Genomic DNA, 26,121 nt, shown 5'->3' on the forward strand with positions numbered 1-26,121 from the left:
GAATCACACCAATGTTTTGGAACATAAGAAAACAAACAAACACAAAAAAACGGCCAATCGGAACAACATGAGAAAAGAATCCAAAAAGCTGAGGATAATGTAAGGAGCCTCTGGGACAACTTCAAGCAATCCAACATTCACATCATAGGGGTGCCAGAAGGTATAGAGAAGTAGCAAGAAATTGGAAATCTATTTGAATAAATAATAAAGCTTCTCTAGTTTGGTGAAGGAAATAGATGTGCAAGTCTAGGAAGCACAGAGAGTCTCAAAACAAGATGGACACAAACAGGCTCACACCAAGACACATCATAATTACAGTGCCAAAGGTTAAAGATAGAGTTAATCTTAAAAGCAGCAGGAGAAAAGCAGTCAGTTACCTACAATAGAGTTCCCATAAGACTGTAAACTGATTTCTCAAAAGAAACTGTGTAGGCTAAAAGGGATTGGCAAGAAATATTCAAAGTCATAAAAAGCAAGGACCTATAGCCAAGATTACTCTACTCAGCAAAGATATCATTTAGAATCAAAAGGCAGATAAAGGGCTTCCCAGACAAGATAAAACTAAAGGAATTCATCATCACTGAACCATTATTATATGAAATGTTAAGGGACTCATTTAAGAAAAAGAAGATCAATACTATGAACAATAAAATGGCAGTAAACATGTATCTGTCAATGATAGAATCTGAGCAACAAACTAAGCAAACAAGAAGAACCAAGAATTACAGATATGGAAAACATTTTGATGGTTGCCAGATGGGAGGGCCATTTGGGATGAAAAGGTAAGGGGATTAAGGAGTACTAACTGGTAGTCACAGAATAGCCGTGGGGATATAAAGTACAGTATAGGAAGTGGAGTAGTCAAAGAACTTACACACATGACCTGTGGACATGAACAAAGGTGTGGGGATTGCGTGAGGGAGTGGAGTATGCTGGGGGTATACCTTCCCCAGGGGGGTTACTCCCTGGGGGTGGTAACATACGTGACCAACTACGTATGTTAGGCTGATTTGTCTGCTTCCAAAGGATAGGGTATGGTCTGCCTTTGGAATTTGTTGCGAAGATAAGTTTGATGGTTTTAGCTGTTTCTTGGATTTTTGTATTCATTTGCTTTTAGAGAATAGCCTGTGGTCAGAGAAAAGCTGATTAAGCAGGAATAGTTTGCATCTCTGATACCAGCACATTTTTTCTCTCTTTTTTTGCCCTCAGAATTCTATGAAGTGTTTGCCGTGAGTTTTCTGTAGGATGGATCATGAACACAGCATGACTCCCAGACTCATCAAGAGTTTGCCTCCTTTGTTTTTGATTTAGTGCTAGCATTCTTTCTCTGATGTTACCTTTGCTTCATGGGAGTTCAGCGACTGCATTTCTTTCTGGGATAATCATAATATGATCAACTGACAGATAATTATCTTTTCACATCAGTACCTCCTCCTAGAAAATTCCTGAAGGGCAGTTGTGATATGGTTGGTTGGCTCCATGATTATTTTCCATGTTCAAGGGTAATCATAAAGCAGTTATAATAGCAAATTGGTTATTTACTGTTGGCTGGGAAGCCTTTTAAAATCTAACTTATTAAATTCACACTAATAATTAAAGCTTTCTCAAACTGTTTTTTTTTTTAAAGACAAGGAAATTGAGAAAGTTTCTGTCCCTCTTATGAAAATGAAGGCCAAAGTGCACATAGCCCTAATGCCCCAGCAGTCGAGAGCATTCGGAGTCGCACTCTTCATCCCAGCTCCGAGGCGTGGACACTGCCCCGGCCATCAGTAGTGGGACCGATAGACTGTGGTGTTCTCCATTCAGCAGAGTAGTCCACACCTAACAAGGATGGGTGAAGTCCACACAGCAGCTCGGGAGACTCTCTCTGTACAATGCTGAGTGAACTAAACACAGGGGAGTCAACACGTACTGAGGTTGTAATACCAGACAGAACTAATGCGTAGTGTTTCAGGGTCAAGGTTACCCTTGTGGAGTGTAGGGATGAGTGTTCTGGAAGGAGCATGGGTGGAAAGACTTCTATTCTGTTTCTTTATCTGGATGCTGGTTGCATGGGAAAGTTCACTTTATGAAAATTGAGCACTCTGTAAACTGGTGATTTATGCATTTCCCTAAATGTATGTTATACTTTAATTTCACTTAAGAGTTAATTAGGATAACTTTATAACTCATAGTTTGTTGAGATAGTTTCTAAGAGCGGGTTTTCATAGTGTGTATCCTTTCATCATTTCATTTTTGGTAATTCCGGTCATTATAGCTACAGGTTATTCATTCCCAATTAAAACTAATTAACATTATTTCAGGAATTCTAAGGGACAGTGGTAAACTCAAGGCGAGAGGGTGGGAGCAGTCTGCCACAGGTCTGGGCAGATGGTCCTGCCATGGAAAATCATTTTCATTTCTGTTGTCCCCATGTGTGCACAGTTCTAAACAGTGCCATTGAAAAATATTCCTAAAACAAATCCTTTGTTGGCCTAAGCCCTAAACTATTGTTGAAATTAGTGTTGTGTTTTTATTTCATATAGACATATGTATGTACACGTATAATACGCTTTAAATTAGCACACTTGTATTACTTAATATCATTGTATCACTAATCCTTTAATAACACCTGTGGACTCAGCCTTGTATTTTTTCTAAATTAAGGTCTTAACAGTTTGGCATCATTAGAACTGCAGTCTCCAGGGTGCTGCTCCTTCACAGGTCAAACAGCAGAGTCAGAAATGAGGAACGATGACGCTAATTATAAAACTCAAGAAACAACTTCAGCAACCCCAATTCTCTTATTCTCTGTTACTGCTTTTGGGGTTTTTGTGTTTAAAATTTGAAGTGAAGCAGAGCGTTGATTATTATTAAAGGGAATTGTGTCCAAGAAAGGAAGAGGGTCTTGACAGTGATCCACTGTGGTCATCAGAGTGCCCTAGGTCCCCAGCCTTACTTAGGCTGCGGACTCAGGCACGGAAACAGCTGTGAGGATTTCCAGCAATCCTACTAACATTACATTATAGTGAATACCTTTCTGAATTTGATTAACATCTCTAAGTTGTATCTATTGACAGATTGTTTTGTGTATTTATTTCTATGTTTGCTTTAGATCTTAAGTGCCCAGGTTTGTTTACATTGCAAATCTTTTGTTTGTCAAAACTAATGCCATGGAAATGAATAGAAAGAAAAACAGCATTAAGAAAGAATGAAAGAAAGCAAAACGTTGTGCCTAGAAAGTAGTGGTGTAATTCTCCAGAAACCTCCCTCCCTGTTTAATCACCAAAGTAAGTTAAGGTTGACAGATTTTTAAAGAAAATAACCTAACTGCCCATACTCTCCCTCCGATGCCTGTACCCGAGGCGTATTTCCCTGCGCTCCCACGACACTCCGGCCGGTACGCCACGAGCACCTAACTGCTTCTGATGGCTCACCAGTCTTTCAAAGCAGCTGGATCATATCACAGTAGCAAGTTTGTTCAGTATTAGCTAGCAATGCATCTATAGCCCGCTCTCTCCAAGCTTGGAATCTTTTTTTTAATATTGAAAGGAAAGTAAAAGGAATTCTGACACCCTCTGCTGCTCCACATAGACACACCCTCGAGCCACAGCTGGGAAGCAGCCTGCGTACTCCGCAGGAGAGCACTCGCCCACTCAGGGAGCACGCGGGGGCCGTGGGGGAGCGCACAGCCACCGGAACGTGCCGCCTTCATTTTTAAATGGCTGTTCTTTTTAATACTGACATTCTGTGTCAGCACTGTATGAATTCTAAGACACAGTTATAGATATATTTTTTAAAATAAGGTTTAGAAGAGTGCTGTTTGTGCAAAAATAGGGGGTGTGTATGTTTAAGTATCTAAATGCTAAATATTTCTAAAAGGCCACTTGAGACACTGCTCACCTGGGGAGATGGGGACGTTCAGGGGTAGGAAGGAGGCGTGCACCCTTTTTCCAGTGTGATTTCTTCACTACCACGTGAGTGTTTTTACATTTAAAAAATGCAAAATCTTGTTGACACAAACTCCATTGTAATACAGTCTCCCCTTAGTGCTCACAGGGGACTGTCTGTCTCCAGGGACCTCTGCAGATCCCAGAACCCGCAAGTGCCCACGTCCCTTACATAAAATAATGTAGTACTTGCATATAACCTACACACATCCCCCCATAAACTTCAGAGCATCTCTAGATTGCACGGAACGCTGAATACAGTGTAAATGCTATGGAAGGAGTCACCACGCTGTACTCTTGATGTAATAATGACAAGAAAGTCTGTTCACAGCAGTGCAGACACAACCATTGCAGGCCTCACCACACAGACGTTGGCAGACGTTGGTGACAACGTTAACATTTTTCTTCCCTTACACATTCCATCCACGGTTGGTTGAGTCTGGCTGCAGAACCCACAAATAGGGAGGGCCAACTCAAGTGAGAGCATAAATCTCACGAAGACAATTGCTGGTAACCCTGGCACCGCACAACACCTGAGCCACTTCTCAGAGCCCTGTGTTTGCAGCTGGTGGCAGAGCAAGGCAGTGGCCGTTCTTGAAGGCACACTTCCGGTGGCTGGTCAAAAGCTCGTTGGTAATTCCAGTGTCAGCTGCTGTGAGCCTCAGGTATGTTGCTGCCTTTCTCCTCTGGAAGCAGGAGCTCAGGTAGCCTCCTCCGCCTCAGGTAGCGTAGGTACAGATTTCAGTTAGGGGGAGACGTCCACTCCCTTCCCCACTGAGCTGCTCTTTCATGGAGCCGAGTGCCAAACCTCTGTGAGAAAAGTGCACACTTGGGAATTTCTATTTATTTACAATTTATGCCCCATATAATTCCAAAAAGCTGAGTGCGAGGGAGTGTTACTAAATTTATGGGTAATATAAAACTGGACAAGTACAAGTGAAAACAGATTGGAACCCAGTAAAAGTTAGAGCAGGACACTGATTTTTAGTAGCCATCAGAAGTATCTGGGGTAAGTTAAGTCCTGCAGTTGAGCACTGGCTTTAGCTTTAAATTCAGGGGCACGTAAGATGAAAGGAGCAATATAAAGTATATAGTTCTTTTTATATGAAGCCAGAAAATAGGAAGTTTTGCCTAAGGAAATGGACATTTTCCTGATACTTCAAGAAGGAAACTCAAAATGCAGGTCCTTATTAAAAATATAGAGAGAATGACTCAGGTCTTCATGGTGGTTAATTAGTACCTGTCGAGGTAGTGAAATTAGCTGGTCGCGATATGCCACACCTCGCAAAATATGTATAGTCATTTGCATGTCAGAACTACTGTCTTTGTCTCAACATTACAACAGTGGTCTCACACCCTCTCATGAGGACTGCTGTAGAGGGCTTCTCATCTATCTCCACATCCACGCATCCTCCCAGAGTCCCCTCCGGGCTCTGGTGAGGGCTGCCTTTTTGGAATGCAGATTTGATCACGCCCCATCACTGTCTCCATCCCGTGTGCTTATAACTCGCAAGTCCCTCTGGTTTCAGGATATAGGACCCAAATGTTCCTGCCTCCCCAGCCTTGTCTGCCACTGTCTCTCCAGTGCTGTCTGTCTTTAGTCCTTGTTCCTGGCCATGTGCCCTTTGAACATGGCCCCTCTCACAGCACGCTCTGCCTGCCTAAGCCAGCAAGCCTTCCTTTGCGTCTGAGCCACACCCTCCATAGAAGCCTTCCTGACTCTCAGAGGCGCCCTGCCCGCTGTTGTTTGTTCTTCTGTCCCTCTGTGCCTCTCTCAGGAGTGCTTATCTCTGTTGTGATGTCCTTTCTACTAAATCGTAAGTCCCTTGACAGTGGGGATTGGCTCAGCTTGTGCTCACTCTTGGACCCCAGCTTCACACCCCCTACCTGATGAGCAGTAGGGGGCCAGAAAATATTCAGGGGAAGGAAACCATCAATTGGCGATCTACAGCCTCCCAGCCTCCCTGCCTCCCTTTCCTATGGACCTTACACCATGCTGAGACTTGTGCCTCTGAGGCACCAATCTGATCACACCTCTTCCTTGTGCCATAACTTTCAAGGGGTCCCCATTTCCTATAGAATACAATCTACACTCCTTGTTTAGCCCTCCATGAACCTGGCCCAGTTGCATTTCCAAACCTGTTTTTCCCAGGTTCCTTAGTCCTTGCAGGATAGCAAGAATGAAGCTCTCTGGGCTTCTGCCCACACAACTCCCTCAGCCCTTCTCTGCGTGTTTAAATCTTACCATCCCTTCAGTAACACTCCGAGGTGAAAGTAAGGTCCTTCATTATGTGAACTCTAAGTGCCTTTGACATGGTACTGATTTTCTGTCTAAATTATAACTATTTTATGTATATATCTCCCACATTAGGTTATAGTCAAGTCCCATTTAGTGTCTGTCTAGTATGAGCCTGGCATAGCAGGTACCCATAAAAATGTGTTAAAAAAGAGGTAGTTTGTGGTAAATGTTAGCATCTTTGTAAGGGAGCCTTTAATAACAGCTATTTCTCCTCTGGAGGCTTAATTTGTAGTGAAGTTTCTGTTTTTACATATATAACAAATGGCCAGTCAACTGTAGATTCTCCTGTTCTTTTTAATCTCTAACAGTGAGTGAATATGAATGCAGTGCATATGTAGTTGACCCTTAAACAACATGATTTTGAACTGCATGGGTCCACTTCTATGCAGATTTTTTTTCAACAAATGTTGTAAATGTATTTTCCTTATGATTTTTTAAGTATCTTTTCCTTTAGCTTACCTTATTGTAAGAATACAGTATATAACACATATCACACACAAACTATGTTAATCAGTTGTTTATATCATCTGTAGGGCTGGCCAACAGTATTAGTAAAGTTTGGGGGAAGGTCAAAAGCTGTGTGGGTAGTCAAAGCCTCTAAGTCCCATGGTGCTCAAGCACTCAAGCGTCAACAGTACTGCTTTCTGCACAATTTTAAGACCTTATGGATCTTTTCTTTTATGAAGGTACAGCCTTATTCTGATAGTGAATGCAAGAAAGTGAAACAAAGCAGGTTCGTGTAGCGTGTTATTTCAAGGGAAGACTGCCCCAGTTAATACTCTCTTCAAAATAAAAGGACGATGGACCACAGCACTTGTTTCTGGGAGAGCATCCCCTTGCCCTCTCCCCAGCCACCCGGCCCCCCTCACCCAGATGCAGGTCTGACCCTGATGGCAGCCACTTTTGCCATGACGCCCGCTACGTGAGCGTGACCCTCACCTCTGTTTCCTTTCCCACAGGCCGATTTAAACTGCAATATTCAAGATGACGCCGGGGCTTTCTATGGTGTAACCAGTCAGTATGAGAGTTCGGAAAATATGACAGTCACCTGTTCCACCAAAGTCTGCTCCTTTGGGAAGCAAGTAGTAGAAAAAGTAGAGGTAAGTTGGCCTCTGTATACTGGCACCCCCATTCAAGACCAGGCTGTTGCCGTCATCCTTTAAATCCTTACCGGGGCAGGGCGTTCTGCTTTCTTCGGTGTCCCTTCCTTTCCAGCCCCCGCCCCTTCTCTCAGTTTTTCCCCCATTACTTCTGACAAGGCAAAATGATTTGAAAGCAACTGAAAGGCCAGGAGGAAGTCCCATGTCAGCCTCCTCAGCTGTTGAAGTTGACCCTGCCCATCTGGCCAGCAGTGTCCAGGCTTGCATGAGGCCTCACAGGAGTGCCCTGCTGTGGAAGCTGCTGCCCGTCAAATGAAGCCTTCCCACCCCGACCCCCAGGTCCAAGGGCACTCCCAGGCACTGTAGGAAACAGCCAGGGTGGTGTTCAGCTGATGCACACCGACCTCCTAAATGCCAGTACCTAGAGTTTGGAATTGTTGCTTTTGCCAGTTCTACCCCCTTCCTTATAATTCTTTTAAGTCTATTCTAGTACATTCTGGGATCAAGGACTTATTTATGGCTTTGTAATTTCATGCCTCCCTCCCTTTCAAATTATATATATATATATATGTTTGTTTTATCAGAGTGGGTTGCTTTGTGTGAATGATATTTGCAGTTGACATTCCATTTAGTTTTTCCCAGTGGCTCTGCTCATCACCAAGTCAATCCACGTTCAGTGAGAAATTTTATTCACAGCAGTGCTGGGCCTCGCAGGTCCAGCATCCCAACCTGACTGTAACAAAGACTTTGTGCAGATGCATGAGAGGGGGTGTGCACTGGAGAGTAAGAGGAGAAAGGGTGTGTTTTTTAAGACCTTGGGCCAAACAATGAGGATTTGGGGGTTGCAGCCCTTGCTGCCCGAGTACAGGACAGGCGTCCTGAGAGCGACGTTAAGGAGGGGACACTGGCAGAGGCGGATATAGGGGAGTTGACTAGATGATCCATTTAGCTTAGAGGTCATGAGCTTTACTAAACTGGTGGCAGTGGAATCCAGTAACACATTTTGCATGGGGCTTAAAAAACTGACTGGATATTTAAAATTAAAGAGGAAGAGTCAAAGGTCACACACTTTATCCTTGAAAGGAGGGCGCTGTCACCAGCAGAGATAAGGAAATAGGGTGTTCAGGAGGAAATAGGACATGAGTATAGATGCAGGACTAAAACTTGGGAGACAGGTAAAGACTGAAAATATTAATTGAGAATCATAAGCATTAAGGATAATTAAAGCTAGGGGAATGTAGATCTAGCCGCAGAGAGGGAATAGCAAGAGCACAGAAATAAGGAATCAGTTTGGGGAGCAGCCGCCAGCCCTACAGTGAGTGGAAGGGAGACACAGAGGAGAAGAGGACAAGGAGGGAGGAGGGGAGCCGGCTCTGCAGTGTCTGGGAGGCTTGGGGAAGGGGAGGGGAAAAGGTCACTGTGTAATGAGACAGACCAGGAGACTAGAACCGCTGACCTCCATCTCCTTGGAGAAGGAGGAAGCAACGTTACCTGTCGTTGGAGACATGGAAGATTGGTGCTGTGCACTGCTCCCCAGTAGCCAGGTTGTCAAGGCTTATCTGCAGGTGGACTTCTTGCCTGGACAGGTGCACATGAGAAAAGGTGAACCACACAAGTCAGTTTCCCAGACTTTAAATGATCCTCCCTCGCATCCTCAGATATTAGTTCAGGCAGCAGTGAAAGTTGCTTTTGACTGAGGAAATCCCAGGAATTTTCACAGAGAAGGTAGCCAGTGTGGTGGGTGGAGTTTTATAATTAAGCCTTTAATCCATTTAGAATGTATTTCTGTGTTGTGTGTGTAAGGGGAATCTGCTTATATTTTCTCCTAAATAGGCATTTCTGTCAAAACCACTTATTAAATGATTCATCCTTTTCCAACTCAGTAAATCTGTGCCCTTGAAGTTACCACATAAACCAGTAGCTATTCCTGGCATCTCTGTTCTCTCCTCTATCTCTACCTGTCCCAGTGCCCTGTTGGTTTAATTACAGCGGCTTTATGGTGTGTTCTGGTGTCTGGTGAGGAAGTCGGTCCCACTGATCTTCCTTGTCATGTATGTTCTAGCTTCATAACCAGCACTCATTCTTCCAGATAATGAGATCATTTCTAAAATGTTTAAAAACAAATGAGAGAAACAAAATCTTATTTGAGCAATTTAATTGTAATCACATTTGATTTAGATATTATTTTGGGATCAATTGATATATTATTGATATTAAATCTTCCCAGTTAAGAATCCATTTGCATCTCAATCTCATTTTATAGTTTTTATGTATAGATTTATCCCTTTCTGGCTAAATGTATTTCTAAGTATTACATAATTTGTTAACACAATTTTTCATTTCTAGATTTTAATTACTAGAAGAGAGAAAAGCTCTTAGTTTTTGTATTTCTGTGTTCTTTCAAAACATCTTGCTGTATTTCTCTTATTTATCTCTGGTCATTTTCCCCTAGATTCTTGAGTTTTCTATGTATATAATTTCAGCAGCAGTTTAGTTTATCTCCTCTTTGCCAGTTTGTGCTGGTTTTTAAGAAATTATTATTTTCTGTCCTGGTTGGTATGGCTCAGTGGATTGAGTGTGAGCCTACAGACCAAAGCATCACAGGTTCAATTCCCAGTCAGGGCACATGCCTGGATTGCAGGCCAGGTCCCCAGTGGGGGACGCACGAGAGACAACCACACATTGATGTTTCTCTTTCTTTCTCCCTCCCTCCCTTCCCCTCTCTAAAAATAAATAAATAAAATTAAAAAAAATAAAAAGTCATTCTGTGTGATAAAATATTATCTGATTTAAAAAATAATAATAATAAATAATGAAATAAAAAATTATTATTGTCCCACCTTTTGGTTTCTTAAAACCTCCAACGTGGTTGTAAAAAGAAATAGTGCTGTATGAGTAATAGCGTCCTTCTATAGTTCCTGATGTCAATAGATGTGGTTTTGGTGATTTGCCATGTAGGATTATATTTATTCTTGGTTTTCATAATGGTCTTTATTTTACATCTAAGTACTTTCTTTTTATAATTATTTCACTTAGAGTTTTTAGGAGTAATAGCTATAATACTTTATCAAATTCCTTTTCAGCAACTCTTACTATATGATTTTTCCCTGACTGTTCTCCCGTTTGTTAACATCACCAGTTGGTCTGCGTCCTGCGCACGCACCAGCACAGCTTTCTGCAGAAAGCCCTCGCTGGTCACAGCGATGCGTTCTGTTGGCTGTTTGGCACAGCAATTCTGCATCTCCTAAGTCGGCGACGTCACCCCGTGTGGCGGAAGAGGCACACTGATGTGCCGCAAGAAGTTTTAAAACATGCGATACCTGGCTAATTACTCAGGGGACCTCTTTTCCCTTGGATTGTCCAGTTAAAAAAAGGCAACAACCAACATAACAATAGTTGTCCAGTGTGAATGAATCAAAATTATACTTGGTTTTTTTTTTGTCAGATTAGGAAAAAGTTTACTATGTATTTTTGGTGTGCCGCAGAATTTTACTAGTTAGTTCATGTGTGCCATGAGATGAAAAGGGTTGAAAATTGCTGTCACAAGTGATACTTATGCTTGCTTTTTATAATAATCCATCAGATTGCAGCATTGAATGTATATCATTTTCATAAAGTCATTGGGACACCTACCCATTTCTGTGCTCTGGCATAGTTTGAATAACAGCAAAAATAACTTTGTTAAAGATTACCTAAAATCCGGCTGTAAAACCATTTGGTCTTTGTACCCTTTTCAGCAGTAGATCTCTGAACAACTTTCTAGCCACTTCCACAATCACTGACTAATTGAATTTTTCAACTTAAAAAAAAGGGGTTCAGTACTGGAAAATCTGTACTTTTGCTAGGAGAGCATCCTGTCCTCTGGGTTTTCTTTGCTTTTCTCTGTCAGTTACGTGCAGTAACCCCTTGTAAAGCTTCTGATCTGTACTGTGAGTCTGGTTTCATCCCTTTCCTTCTTTCTCCTTCTTAGGCTTATAAAGGGTTTATTTATTTTATTGTCTCTTAAAGGAACCAGCTTTTATATTTATTCCGTGTGCGTTTTAAATTTCTATTACATTGATTTCAGCTTTTATCTTTATTAATTTCCTATTCTTGGTTTCTTTTGATTTTTTTTGTGTGGTTTGGTTTATTTTGTGGTGTTTTAATTATTTTTAAGATGTGTACTTCTGTAATTTCTCATCTTTAATGATGGAGACATGAAGCTGCTTTATTAAGTTTCCTGCAAGTGTAGCTTCACTGGCTCCCCTAATGGGGATGCGTTTTCCTTTTCATTACTCTTTGGATAGTTTGTAATTTCCTTTTTAATTCCTTTTTGATCCGAGGTTATCCAGGAGTGTGTTTCTTATTTCTGAGTGCTTCAGTGGGATCTTCAAACTGCATATATACAAGCACTTTCTTTCTCTCTTTTTAAATTAAAGGCATAAATAACAGTCAGGGGCTCATGGTGAGTGTGCAGTAGTTTTTCCTAAAGTAGAGAAATGAGCAGAATTGGTTGTCTGCCTGTGAGGCCTCATCACAGTAAAGAAGGACCTTCTTTGGGCTCTTTGAAGAATTGTAAACGGTGGGTCCCACCCCTGCAGCTCTCCAGGCAGAGAATCACTAAGTAGGTGGTTATGTTTTTTTCCTGACCTTTGTCGAAAAGGGTTTACACAACTCTTTTTAAAGCTATCATCTTTCCAGTTTTTTTAAATGAGGCTGATGCGCCCCTTACTGCACTGAGGCACCTTCCAATTTTTTGTTAATTTTCAGAAAAATAATGAATTCTGAGTATAGTATTAAGTTTGGATAAAGTTTTATCCAAACTTTTTTAATATTTAAAAAAATTAAGTGAACTGCATAAACAGTACAGTATATAGGAGACATTGCATTTTGAAAGGGTAAAATGCTTTTACAGGCAGTAATATCTTTGTTCATGCTTCGAAGTCAGGACGGTAAAAATGTTCCAATCCTTTCTCCCTCACAGACGGAGTATGCAAGGTTTGAGAATGGCCGATTTGTATACCGAATAAACCGCTCCCCGATGTGTGAATATATGATCAACTTCATCCACAAGCTCAAACACTTACCAGAGAAATATATGATGAATAGTGTTTTGGAAAACTTCACAATTTTATTGGTAACTGTTTTGTCTCTTTCTTGTCCGGGAGACTTAGCCCTGAGGCTGGTGAGGAAAACCAGGAACGGGTGGGGGCTGGGAGGGAACTGCATGGGCTGCCGGGGCGGGTCCTGGGTGGTCAGTTAGCAGCCGAATTCACACGCCCACGAGGCACAAACAGCTTTGGTTCCGGCTCAAGTCTGTGGAAGAGAAGGGGTCTCGTCTGGCTGCAGTTTCTAAACCTGACAGCACTGGGATTCAGAAGGGTAATAAAAAGCACTGGTCCTGGGTTCTCAATTCAGGCTACGTACTAGAAAGAACTGGAGAAAGACCTTGGTATCTAAACACCCTGATCCCAAACAGCAACCTATGTCAGGTGACTCAGTGTCTCTAAGGATAGGATCCAGGCATGTGGGTTTTTTTTTTTTAAGTTCCCTAGGAAATTCAAGCTTAGCCAAGGTTGCGTCTTAGCAGAAACATACTATGTCAGTCATAAATGAGGCAAAAACTGAGTGAGTAGGTTTGTATTTCAAACATATCTTGATTCATTTCGCAAAGGATTTACAAGGCTTTATAAGAAGTACTGCACATTAAAGCAGCAAAACTATGAACTCTCAGTGCCAGAAGAAATATAAATTAAAATAGAATGTCATGGCCAGGAAGGGTTGGAAATGTTCTCCAGAGGCTGAAGACCAAAACTTCCTGGGCGGCTGAAGGGGAAGGAAACAGTAGTGACGCTCAGTGTCCACAGTGGGGACACTTTCTGGCTCCCCCGGGCAGTGCCGTGGGGCCGGGGGCGACCCCCTTGGTACTTAACTTTGAAACAGATTTCTCATGGAGGTTTCTTGGGGGGACTCAGGAAGATTATAGAGAATAGTAGTTGTCCTCAAATATACCTACAGAATATGTACACAGTAATGGTTTTATAAGGATCATTTTAAGAATAAATGGCATTTCTTAATCAAATTGCAGGAAAAGTGCCAACACAAAACTTGGTGGAAAGGATTTTGCTAAAAAGGGGCAGCAAGACAACATTGTGGCCAGATAGCCCTCTGAAAGGCCTGCTTCTCGACTAGAAGTAAGAACTAGCGTACTCGAAGTAGGAACCCTTCGCCTGGAGACTTTAGATTCACCCAGACCCTGACTGCTCCTTTCCACAGCGTAGACTCACCCTCCACAGGCAATTTCAAGCTGCCAGTGGTGGTCCCACTCGTGACATTTTTTGCTATTTAATAATAACTTGTAAGAAGCAATAGGAGCCCATTTCCCCACATTATTCAATGTAAAAAAAATGAATAAATAAAAATGTGAAATGTAAAATTTTTTTGCATATCAGATCCATCCGGGAAGCTTTTGAAAATTCTGAGTCCTAGGCCCACCTCAGACGAATGAAGTCAGAATCCCCAGGTAGTTCTGCACACAGGGGTTGGCGTCCCTGCTCTGAGGGACTGGAAAAGGGGCTGATTTTCATTAATTTCAGGGAGAGAGCTTCAGTGGATTCTTAAGTCTATCCAGGTCTCCCTGAAATTGAGGAACTGGTAGTGTGGGGAAAAGTGTGGAAAACATGTTCTTTAGTAACTAGTTTTCATTAACGCCCTTTCTCTAATGGTCTTTAGTGAATATTGAACAATTCAAGGTTTGCGGGGCTGGCAGGTTTTTATCTTGTAGGTCTTCCCCGTTGTGTTTAAGAACAGGTCACCGCAGTGCTCAGATGAGCAGAAGGCGAGTGTGGCGTCCTGGTGCAGACATGAGCGAGCCCCAGGAAGTAACCACAACTCTTTGAGTGGATGGCAGCGTCACCTCTCTTGGAAGGAGTCTTAGCTGTTCCTTGAAAACCAGTTGTGTGTCTGGTTCAGCATTTTAAAGAATATGCCCTCAGTCCCTAAAGTCCTACCCCATAGAGCACAGGCACGGAAAATAAGCCAGGAGAAAATTTAAAGCACCTACTACCCGTAACACCCATGTAACTAGGTTAGTAGCGTTCCCTCGGAACATGTGACTTAACGCAGCCGAGATGTCCAGAGAACATAACATACTAAATTAATTTTAAAATATATTCTTAAGCAACTAAATGAATTCCTTTGATATGAAGAAGTAGTGCCTGTCAATAAATACTGCTGGAAATAGCATTTCAGCTTTAGAAAAGCTGAAATTAAGCCAGAACTCCTGGGTTATGAGAATAGACTCACATCACTGACAAGAGGAATGAGGAGTACTTGTCCGCCTTTCCTCAGGGACGGGGGTGGGCACATGGCAGGGGTGGCGGCTGCTGGACACAGCTGCAGATGTCTTCCTAGGTACCTTGGGTACAAAGCCCGTGTCCGCAAGGCCATTTCCAGACCCGGCCGCCTGGCAGGCTCGACTGTCCGGTCCCATCAGGGTTCTGCAGGAATCGAGGAGAGCCTTAGAGGCAGGGCCCTCGTGACAGCATCCAGACAGGCAGGGGAAGACGGCGGCCAAACCACAGGCCACGTCTTCCTGTCTCCTTTTGAGGCTGTGTTCAGACTTACAGGTTGCTAGAAACATTTTTTTTCTTTCCTCCTTTCGAATCTCGATTGTGAAGCCTAAATAGCATGTATTCTTTCACAGAAAATTTGCAAGAGGGTAGGATAGATCACAGATGTTCCAGGCACACGTTAAACCTTTTGTAAATGTTATAGTATGAAATTCTCGCTGCAGAACTCTGAGGTCATTTTTATTCCCATTTTATGGATAGAGAATGTCAGGTCTACCCTAATGTGTTCAGTCACAGAGCCAATGAGGGCACAAATTAAGACTTGAATTAATGGAAAAGATAACTTTGCAGGCTATTTTATGGTCACAGAATCAGAAGACTTGGGTTTATGACCTTGGATAAGCCATTTAAAATCTCGAGACCTCTGAGGAAAAATAACATCTTGAGACCTCAGATTCTTCCTCTGTTTACAAACAGAATGCTCAAATCCATACTCTGCGCCTCAAAGTTATGGAGAGTGGTTCAGTTCATTCAGCTAAACTAGTTGCTAGAATACAGTGCAAATAAAACACATACCTGTCTCACAGTAAACCTTGGCCTGGCAGGGGAATGAGGCAGGTAAATGTGTGATTGCAATACAAGTTCATAATGGCTGTAGTGTGCTTACGAGACAGGCACCATGGAAGCACAGGTACCTGAGCAGGTGCCTGTAGTTGGGGTGAGGTAGAGGAGTCTCGGGGATGTCAAAAGATGATGTTTTAAATTTTCTTGATGGATAAACAGACATTTTTCAGATTTACCAAGAAAAGTGCCATTTCATGGGTGCCTAATTAAGTGTCAGGCTCTAGGATTTGGCGAGCTAGCCAGATGGCACAGCCATCCTGGAGTCTGGTGAGGGAGGCAGGCGTTCCTCGAGTAAGCACAGAATGAGTGTAAACTAAGTAGTGGCTGATGGCTGCAGAGGTAGATACTTGGTACCAATGGAGCACATGTAATGGTGGGGAGGGGTGGGTTGACCTAGTTCAGAGGTCAGAGAAGGCTTCCCTAAGGAAGGAGCAATTGAAAGATACTTGCCAGGTGAACAGAGGGTGGGGAAGAGTACTGCAGGTGGGCAGACAAGCAGGTGGAGGCAAGTGGAACTGAAAACAGGGTCCTGCGGCTGGCACAGAGGGAGGGAGGGGGGCAAGGAGCAGTGAGCTGGCTGGGAGCAGTGGCCAGACTGGGCAGGGTCTCCTCGGCCCTGTAGGAGGAGAACAGATATTCTCTTCATTCTGAAGTTCAAAAGTTTAAAAGAGGTCATCAGGGCTTTTCAACAAGAGTATGCGCTTGTCAGATGTACATCCTCACGAGGGTTCTGTGGCTGCTGTGCACAGGCGGCTCTGGTGTGGAGTGATCCTGGTACAGGAGCCCAGAGGCTTGTGGTGAGGCATTCAGGAGTAAAAGCAGCAAGATCGGCACTTGTTTGGGTACGGGCATGAGGGAGAAAGGTTGAAAGAACCACGTGCTTGGAGTATTCGATCTCTGAGGGAAGTGACAGGAAATAAACCTAGAAAAGCACATGGATACCAACATTGAAAAAATCTCTATACCCTTAAACAAATTAACCCTCAGCTTCCTACCTGTCAGCACCTGCTCATAGAAGTGGTTATGCCATATGAGACAGTGTGGGTAACGCATCTCATACTGAGCAGGTGCATGGTAAGCAGTCAGTATATGTTAGCTATTATCATGTAACTTTTCATTCATCCAGCAAATATTTATTAATTATTGTGTGCCAAACACTGAGCTAGTGACTGGGAAACATGGTCCCTGTTCTTCAGGCGCTCACAGTCCACTGGATGAGATGGACATTAAAAATAAGTAATGCCAATGTACTCACAAATAATGCACACATGCTTACTTAGTTTAGGCTGCTGTGCTGGGCAAATGATGAGCACTGTGAGACTCTAGTCAGGGGCCATGAACTTGGATGCCTTATGGGTAAGGGAAACTAGGTGGGTGAAGCGGTCTGACTGATACCTAGGGAGAATGAGACCCATGAAAAACTGGACTAGGCTCTCAAATTCAAAATATTTGAAAACCTTGAGCTGGCCTAATGAAACACGCATGTAGCAGAGTCCTGGAAACATTTTGGGTAGGGAAGTTGGGTTAGACGTGCTTTCAGAAAGTTCCTCTGAGAGCAGCCTGGGGGGCACAGAGCAAGGGGAGGAAGGAGGCAAGTCTAGTGGGGAGGGGCCGCCGTGACCCGGGCTCGATGGCCCAAGATGTGAACAAAGGCCGAGGAGCCTGCTCCTGAGGAGAAAGAGGGATCTGAGCTACTCCGCTCAAGAGGGGAAACAAGTATTTCAAAATGCGTTCTGAAAAGTAAAGCCTGTGTAGACTAAAGAGCACAATCATTCGATGTGCACTATCACCACGATGATAGTGCTGCTCCTTTACTTGGCGTAGGTTTCAGCAGTCCAGGCGCTGCTGGCTCATAGTGGTGAGGAAGGCGTGCTCCAGAAGCTTGTGTCTATCTCAGGCTCTGGTGAAGAAAATTAAGTAAAAGTTTAGGAGTGAGATAGATGATTCCCAGGGCAATTGATTGCCGCATGGGACAAAATTGTAGGAAATTATCTTTGTTGTAAAAAAATCAGCTTCCCTCCCCTGCAAAAAAAAAAACAACACTAATTCCTCTGGTCTCTCCTGGGACTCAGGTTATGGGCGAGGTCTTTCCTACCTAAGGTAACTCAGATAGGCTTCAAGTCCCACACGTAGTATCCTGAATCCGAGCCAGAAGGACGGGGCAGAGTGAGGGGGGACAGATTCCCAGTAATCCACTTCTTGGACTATAGACTGTTCCCCTCCCAGTAAATCAGAGTCCTCATGGCAGAGGTGGACTATGTGGTCATCCACGTGGTGTTTCATGTTCACATATGTATGTATGTACTTTTTTTAACAGGTGGTAACAAACAGGGATACACAAGAAACCCTCCTCTGCATGGCCTGCGTATTCGAAGTTTCAAATAGTGAACATGGAGCACAACATCATATTTACAGGCTTGTGAAGGACTGAACGTGGTTATTTATATAGAGAGATACCTGTATATACACACACACCTGTGCGCACACACACACTCTCTCCATTACCGACTGACTGTAACCCTCACCACGCAGGGGTGGTGCCCGGCCCTGAGGCCCCCCGACTTTTCTAAATCCTGTTTGAGTGAAGTCCTTGTTTCCATGTGTTCATAACTATTGTCATAGCTGTGAAGTTCTGGTACAGTTGTGAAAAGAGAATCGAGTCGTTGCTTTCTGATCCTCAGATCTGCAGCCCACCGTCCCTCGGGAGAGGTGAACCTCAGACCCCGCGCCTCTGTCCGCAGAGGCCTGCTCCGAATTGTGGTAGGAAATACTCAGACAGAGCATTGGCCATGGGACATTTACAGCCTTTATACAAATGTATTTAGTTCTTTTTTTTTTCCAACATAAAATTCTTGTTTTAAGATACAAGTAAAATTAATCTTTAAATATAAATGTAAATTAGTACACAAAACTAAGAATCTTTAGACTTATCTTTGTAACTAATTAGGGTGGAAGTTATGAAAGAATGTAATTCACTAAATTATTTTTTAAATGAAACTTTTCTTTCTTTTTGAAACCAAATGTTAAGATATAGCCTTAAGAAATCCTTGGTAGAAATACCCTAATGAGACAAATTTGTATCTTTTTCACAAGGGTAAAACTAATCTCCTAATCCATTAAACTCTTGAACAGGTATTACAAAGGAAGAAAACTTCACCCCTTATCCTTAACATATATAGTATATTTAAAAATATAAAAGTGTATTGTACTAATGTGATAATTGATTATTTAATGAAAAAGAAAGGATGGCTTTTTTTGCAATAAGTAGATAAATACTGAAAATCTAAACTTAAACAATGTTTATAGTCTTATGTGTGCAGTTATATTTTATATGGACAACCAAATTTTTTTATTCAGATGAGTAAATATTTGAACCGCTGAAATTTACTAACAGACAATTGAAATTGGCATGAATACTGCACTGTGAGCTGCAAAGTACAGAAAATCCTGTGGCTGGGAGAAAATTTCATCAACCGGACCAGTGAAAGGCTCATCAGTCTTAGCACCTCTGCTCCCTGGAAACCAGCAATCACCCTCACCAGCCTACAGATGCATTGCTTATTTCTGGTGATCCAGTATGCATGTTAACCTGCTATAACTACACACACGTGTGTGTGTGTAAACATACGCACACATGTGTAGTTGTTTAACCTGTATTTATGGCACACCTAGTCAGTGTCACGAAGTTTGCTAGGTGCTGATTTCTGTGTATATTTCGATCTGTTTCTGTAGATCTAGATGTATTCTCCAAGGACACCCACTTTCTTGTCACCTCTCAGTAAGTCACAGTACTTGATTGAGGTTTAAGAGGCCCAGCTCTCTATCTGTGACCTCTCAAACAGGCTCATTTGGGAGGTTGCCTCCCCAGAAGAGATCAGCCTTCCAACCCAAATATTCCCGAGTGTGGGCCAGGCAGACTTGGTGTCCCGCAGCCACGGAGTGGTCCTTAGGTCCCGCCGTAGAGCTTCCCTGGAAGTGCCCTCAAGCACACACCCCCGACTTCCCTGAAGAAAGGGGCATTTTTATCGTTGTTGGGAATGTGTTAACCCAATAGAATGTGAAGTAAGTTATATAAGATGTGACATATCGAGACCTTTCCATCAAGCCAGAAGATCCTCGTCCGGTCACATGCAGGTAACTTAGACACACCCTCTCCTGTCTCTCCGCCTGCTCTGACCCGGCCTGCACACTGGTTCGAGTCCAGTGGTCCCAAGCCTGAGGGTATGACGGGTTCGAGGCAAGCAGAACACCGGCCCAAGCCAGGCCCCTTCCAGACTCATACCCCTGGTTACTGGGAAGGCCAGAGGAGAAGGTGCAAACTTTTCCCCTTTTGGAGTGGATATTCTTACGGAAATCAGAAGGAAGGTGTCCATTTCCCTCCATCAAGAGACTACCTTTTGTTCCCTGATCCCAGCTGGGCCCTCAAAGGATTGCCCCAGTTGTCTGCTCTTCCATCTGGTCTTCAGCCCGAGCATTTAAGCTTCTTCTGTTGGTCATCTGTCTTGGGGATGTTGCTTTTGCTCCTGTCTCTTGCCTCTCTCCTCAAGGGACCCTCCACTCTTCCAGGAGCAGGACCCTAGAACTGGAAGCGTGCAGATGATGTGTGTAGCTCAAAGCCAGGCCATCCCAGAACTTCAGGGGGGAAGGTATCTGGGTCACGCTCCCACCCGGGCACAGGGCTCTGCTGTGCTGCCAGGAGAGCTCTTGGGATTTACTTGTCGCAGCACAAATAGACTGAGACCCAAGAAGACCCACCGAGGGTGAGGGTAGTTCCATGGGTGGCGGAGAAGGCTGTGCGCTGGTCTGCTGACTCCCAGAGTCAGGCTGGGCCCCGACGCCTGGCTGCCAGGCCCTTCATCCGGACTCTCTGTGCTTGAGTGGGGTGGGTTTACTTAAACTACCCCAAGGATAGCTTTTTGCTCTTAAATTTCTTGCTCTAAGATTTTTTTTTAAGTTACTTCTTGTTCTTCTCAAATTTTCTCCAAAACAGGTATTTTTCCCCATCTTGTCCACTGGTCCAGTCACCCAAACTCTGGGCCCTCTCTCTGTCTCTCCTGAATTAGACCTGGGTGGCATTTGTTTAACATCAACTCCATGTCTGCCTGTGGTCTTTCACCCTTTATGGCAGAGTCTTCCCCCTTTGTCTGTAAAGCTTTATAGACTATAGAGAAGACTTTCCAAAGCTCTTTCCTCACTGCTGGCCCCCAGGTGCTGTATCTCCTGGTCACTCGCCACTACCAGGTTTGATTCAGGGACATCACAGGAGATGCTTTTCACAGGAGAATCGGGAGGCCAATTTTCCACTCCCTACACAGGGAGTAGCTGAAAAACGGGGTTCTGGTCTGTTGGCATAATCTTTCCCACCTTAGCAAGAGACCTACACTAAAATCAGGACTTCTTCCAGAACATGTCCTAGAATTCCAGATCGCCCAAGCTGCCTGGGACCCGTGTCAGCCTCGACACTGTGGATGTGTTACACCAGGAAGTTCTTTGTCACAGGGACTGTCCTGTGCATTCATTACAGGAGGTTTGGCAGCATCCCCGGCCTCTGCTCACTAGACACCAGTAGGACTCTTCCCTCCGCTGTCACTCCCCCAGATGTCTTCAGACACTGCCAGGTGTCCCTGAGGCACAAAATCTCCCCCAGCTGAGGACCACTGCCCTAAGTCACACAGGTCACAGATACCTTGTTTGAGAGTTTCTTTTTCCTTCCACTTCACCCCAAGATAGCATCTCTGCTTTTGTCAGTGATCAAGTGACATCGCACAAGTGACGTAGTGTCCACATTTCTTTGTTTCAGAACTTCTCCTTTACGACCCAGTCTCTCTTGCCTCTAATATCTTTTCCCTCGTACCGGGGGGAGCTGGGAACGGCTGGTCACCACTATTCCTGTGGTCAGCTCACTCCTATTTAAAAAGCATTTTTATTTTGACCTTCAATCCTTAGTTTACTGGGTTTAAAAAAACAGCTTATTTTCATTATTTCTCATAAGCTCATGAGTCTCATTATCAAACCTTTAATTGTTTCTGTAAATTTCCTCTGGTCTTCTTCTACTTCTCTGCCTTACACTCAGTGCTGTTTGTATTTATGGAAACCTCTGGAATGTCTTCTCATCTTTAGGGATGGAGGAGAGAGGGATCAGTTCCAGAAGAAGGCTGATAGGACTTTTTCTTTATCGAGCTAAAAGAGCACAGTCTCCTCTCCTTCCCTGTGTAAGCAATAAGGTTGAGGCTCAGAGAGGAGAGGACTTGCCCAAAGCCACCCAGCTCGGTTAGTGACAGAATAAGGGTGAGGCTCCGGCACTCCTGCCACTTAACCCCTGGTCCCTCTGGTGGAGGCGGTTCCTCTGTGGTGCTCATGCCAAATGACCCTGCAGATGCGTGGGTGGCGTCTGCTCAGAGGAGAGGGAGACGGAGAACTGGCGAGTCTTGTCCAGCCGGAGCTATTGGAGGCATTTGCAAGCAGATGTGAAAACTGATGAGCCTTTTCACTTCCTCGGAGGACAGTTCACCTGCCACAGTCAAAGTTCTAATAGCCAGGCATCCCGGCAGCCAAGTCTCATGCTCAGACCAGCTAAAAAAAGGCCTGCTCCAAGCACTTGGTGTTACAGTTACCCGAGTGACTTTAAAACCTGAGTCACTAGGTTTCAATACTGCAGTGGCTTTAGCAGTTTGTTTTTCTTTTTGTATAACAGTAAATTATTTAAATCATGAGACTACAGTCAGTTTTACGAACCAGGTACATATGATCTGTATGATTTTGTCTATGCTCTGGTACACCACACTTATCCTCACAAAGGCTAGAACCAACTTTGTTGGTGTTCGCACCTGTGACGTGAAGGGGCCGTGTCTGCATTGCTCATTTCTGTCGCTGTCGCTGTGGCAAAGCCCTGCACATGTTGTTTCTGAAAAGCCTTAAATCTTTGAGATGTCACGTGTAGGGTGTGCAGTGCACAAGGCTGCCTCGGAACTGTGAGCCCTTTTGTAAGCTGGAAGCATTTCTCTTACTACTGTTACTTTTTTAGGGAGTTTTAAATTTAGAGCTGCCAAAGCATCCCAGTAAGCAGTGCCTTAGTGATACCTTAGTCGTGCCGCCAGCCTCCTCTGACACCTGTTCCCAGTGCCCATCCACTGATTGGCCCCATATTTAACACAGAACATGCAAAAATCGTTTGCATTTTGTTTAGGAAGCCCATTTTTCTCCAGTTCTATAAGAAGCTGACTGTTTGGTCCCAAATCTGAAACCAAACGCACGTCAGTTCTTTGACCAGACTTTCAAATGCATATACCAAACAAAAGGGTTTGCATCTTCATAGTTGACTATGATAAGCAAGTTGTACTTTCAATGTTGCCTTTTAAATTCACGACCAAATACTTAGCTATTTGTGACTCTTCTGCACTCTAGCATGAAAGTGCCTTTGGTTTGAGATTCCAGCTTAGAAAAGTGCTGCCATAATAATGATAATTTGTAGAGAGACCAAAAATATTTTGAGATCACCGTAATGCCTTTGGTTCACCGGGATGAGTCACCAACCACAGGCCTCTGTGCGCTTGCGCACCACGTGGACCCCCCGCCTGCGGCAAGTCCGTCTGCAGTGGGAGAGCCCCCGCCACCGCTGCCAGGAGCACACTGCAGCCGGAGCGCCCCCAGGAACTGGTGTGTGTGTGCGCGCGCCGACGACCCAGCATGTCGTCTCCGCTTGTCACCCGGCCCTGCACCCCCACAAGCAACAGACTCTCGGCCGGTAGACAGGCCGGTGGACAGATCGGCCCTCCTCCTGACGTCCGAGCGCGGTCTCTGCGGAGGTTGCTTTCCCGGTCAGACGACCATGCACACCTAACCTGGTTCATGCAGTGACACCGTGTTGGAAGTTGGAAGCCTCAAGCTGAGATGACAGTGCAGAACAAAAACGAGTTAGGGTCATGACAATTAAAGTGTTCTTCTTAGAGCGGAGTGTGGACTCGGAGTGTCTCAGATGACTGTGCTGTGAGAAACTTCCAAAGAGCACCATTCACGATTTGGCTTTTTCCAAGAATGTTCCAGCCCTCAAGGGGGCAGTTCTGTAAAGTCCTTGTTGGCTTTTATTAAAACCTTGTGTAAACTGGGAAAGCAGAGAGAGGTAAGGAAAAGCAGTGAGAAAGACAAGAAAGCAAAACACCAGCCAAACAAGCCAAGGGAAAAAGATTTTTCTTTACCCGTATAGACTTCAAAATGACATTAGACACCTTTGAAAGTTTAGCCTCTGAACTCTTAACGCCTATGTTCCCATCCGTCTCTACCTGGTGTCTTTATGAATACCCTCTCTGGGCTCTGAAATTTCAGGAGTGCTTTCTATCCACACCAAGTTCTAAGTATTTATAGGCATTTCTACAAGAAAAAAAATCCAGTGAAAAGGAAATTGCTCCACACAAGTTGTGGTCAGCTGCTTGGATTCAGCCCCTCCCCCTCCGTGCACTTTACCACAACTTGGAAGAAATGCATCCAATACGTGTTTCCGCTGCCCCTTTCAGCTGTTGCTGGGCTCGGTTTGGCAAGTTTCCTTTCAGAAACGCGTTGCTTAGACTGTTAAGAATGAAGGTTTTGTGTTTAAAATTTATTGCATCGCAAAGGATGGTTTCACTGAAGTCATGCACCATTCAGTAAGATGAAATATTTGTATTTATTGTTCTGCTTCTTACGCCGTAACCTGTTTTATTCTCCGAATTTGCATGTGGTCAGTCACATGCCATGCCACATTTTCATGTTTGGGACAGCACTGATGTTCCCCACTCGCCCATCTGTCAAAGGGGTCAGATTCCAGCAGATTCCACCTGTCAGGGGGGCTCCTGTCTGGCTTCCATCATGAGATAAATTTCTCCTTCCCCCATTTCTTTAAAAGAAGCAGACAGAATCTAGGTGTAAATCGATTGGAAACCAGTCTAATTTTCTTTTATTTTTTTCGCATCAGTCATTTTCTCTGATTAGTTTCACTGTGTAAATTAGATATTAACTGCACTTCTTTAAAGAAAAATCTCCCTCTTACCTCCTTGATTCACTTCTGTAGGCCTTTTTTCAATAGGCTCATGACTGCAGATAAAGGAAAAAAAGTAAAAACAAAAACAGTATGTGCCTGAAAAACGACAAAAAAAAATTTTGTAACATTGAAAAAAACCTGAATAGCCTTTAATTCTTTAATATGCTTAAATGTTCTGTACATCGGTTTCTGCCACGTGTGTTTGTTGCCATTCTGAATGACTTCATGGGATTCTCACAGTCTGCGTCTTCATGTCCCTTGTATAAAATGGGCTTGTGATGTACGCGTTTCATCTGCTTGGTGGTTCCTTTGATATTGTACTGCTGCTGGGAGTGGGCTGTGCAACCCACCCTCGGTCACGAGGTTCCGGGTGGGTAGACTGGAGAGTTTGGGGGGCGGGGGGATAAATTCTCACACACGTTTTCTTAACCTATTTGCAGAAATTCAAGGCATTTGGTTAACCCTCTTGGCAGTACAGTATTCTCGTATTTGTTAATGTCTGTGTTTAGGTACTGGTACCTTTTTTGTTTAAAAATGTTCTAAGTGTTGGCTTTAAAGTGAATTTATCTTTAGTATGATAGTTATATGAAAATTATAGGGTTTGTGTGCAGAGAATTTTTTTATAAAGTGCTTTGTAAAAAAAATGTATTCTAGCTTTTGCGGTACATATGTGTGATAACTTTAATATCCATGACAGTTAAGTGCAATTATTTCATCACTCTAAAAATGCTATTTTTGTGTCAGTTCCTGCAGGTGTTTTCATGTCTTTGCAAAGTGACACATTTTGATGCCTTCTTGATAAAGTGGTAGACATTTTGTAGCTTTCTAGAAACTTTGTATTCATACGGTATCAATGAAAAATAAAGAAAATGAAAGTGTGGGTCACCTTTTTTATCTCGCAAAAGTGTGTGCTGTCGAAAGTGGAACACGCTGCCTGCACTGTGGGGGGCGTACGTGAAGGACAGTGAAGGAGGCCAAAGCCACGATTCTTTCCACAGTGCCCTCCAGGCTCAGTAATTGGAGCGTTAGGTGTTACTCCAGCCGGGTTTCTCAAGAGCATCCGCAAGTCAGTCTGTCTGTCTGCCTGTTACTCTCTCCCCTGCTTCAGTGCTTTGTTAAAATTGACAGGTTTTGCAGAACAGCTAGTCTGTGGACCCCGGGCCACCCTGAGAAGCCACGCCCCGTGTTCATGTACCACAGTAGGGCCCTGGAGAACCTAAAGGCACACCAGCTCGGCCACTGAGCATTTAGGACTGTTAGCCCAACTTGCTGGGCGTGCGCCAGGAACCGGGGGTAGAGCAGACAGCGGGGGACCGAGGTAAATACGCCATGGTTCTGGCCTGCACAGCGCCTACCTTCTCAGTAGCGGGGTTGCGTGTTGTGCTGTGACCCCTTGCCCCGTCCTCAGCATCGCCGCGGGGTTTGTGATTCAGGTGTGCAGCACGCGTGTATAACAAAACCCTGGATTCACTCGGTTTTCACTGTATGCTGTTCACGGGGCCAAGTGTATTGGTGTGGAGTGCATACGGTGTCCCCTTTGATTCTCAGAATAGTCCCAGTGGCAGTGACATTATTGCCCCCACACTGAGCTCCGAAAGGATAGGTC

General features: G+C 44.0%; 1 protein-coding gene across 9 annotated transcripts in view; it reads left to right on the forward strand.

Moving 5' to 3' along the window:
* Nucleotides 1–25,400, forward strand: part of TEAD1 (TEA domain transcription factor 1) — a 249,529-nt gene extending 224,129 nt beyond the window's left edge. For all 9 annotated transcript variants that reach the window (XM_037146831.2, XM_037146838.2, XM_037146857.2 and 6 more), the window contains 3 exons: nucleotides 7,188–7,328; nucleotides 12,292–12,444; nucleotides 17,820–25,400. In XM_037146831.2, coding sequence (XP_037002726.1) covers nucleotides 7,188–7,328; nucleotides 12,292–12,444; nucleotides 17,820–17,933 — 408 coding nt within the window. In that variant the 3' untranslated portion in view covers nucleotides 17,934–25,400. The remainder of the gene's footprint in view (nucleotides 1–7,187; nucleotides 7,329–12,291; nucleotides 12,445–17,819) is intronic.
* Nucleotides 25,401–26,121: the final 721 nt, after the last annotated feature.

The sequence above is a fragment of the Artibeus jamaicensis genome, unplaced genomic scaffold, assembly GCF_021234435.1.
Source record: "Artibeus jamaicensis isolate MK-2021 breed Jamaican fruit bat unplaced genomic scaffold, CSHL_Jam_final contig_797, whole genome shotgun sequence".
NCBI lineage: Eukaryota > Metazoa > Chordata > Mammalia > Chiroptera > Phyllostomidae > Artibeus > Artibeus jamaicensis.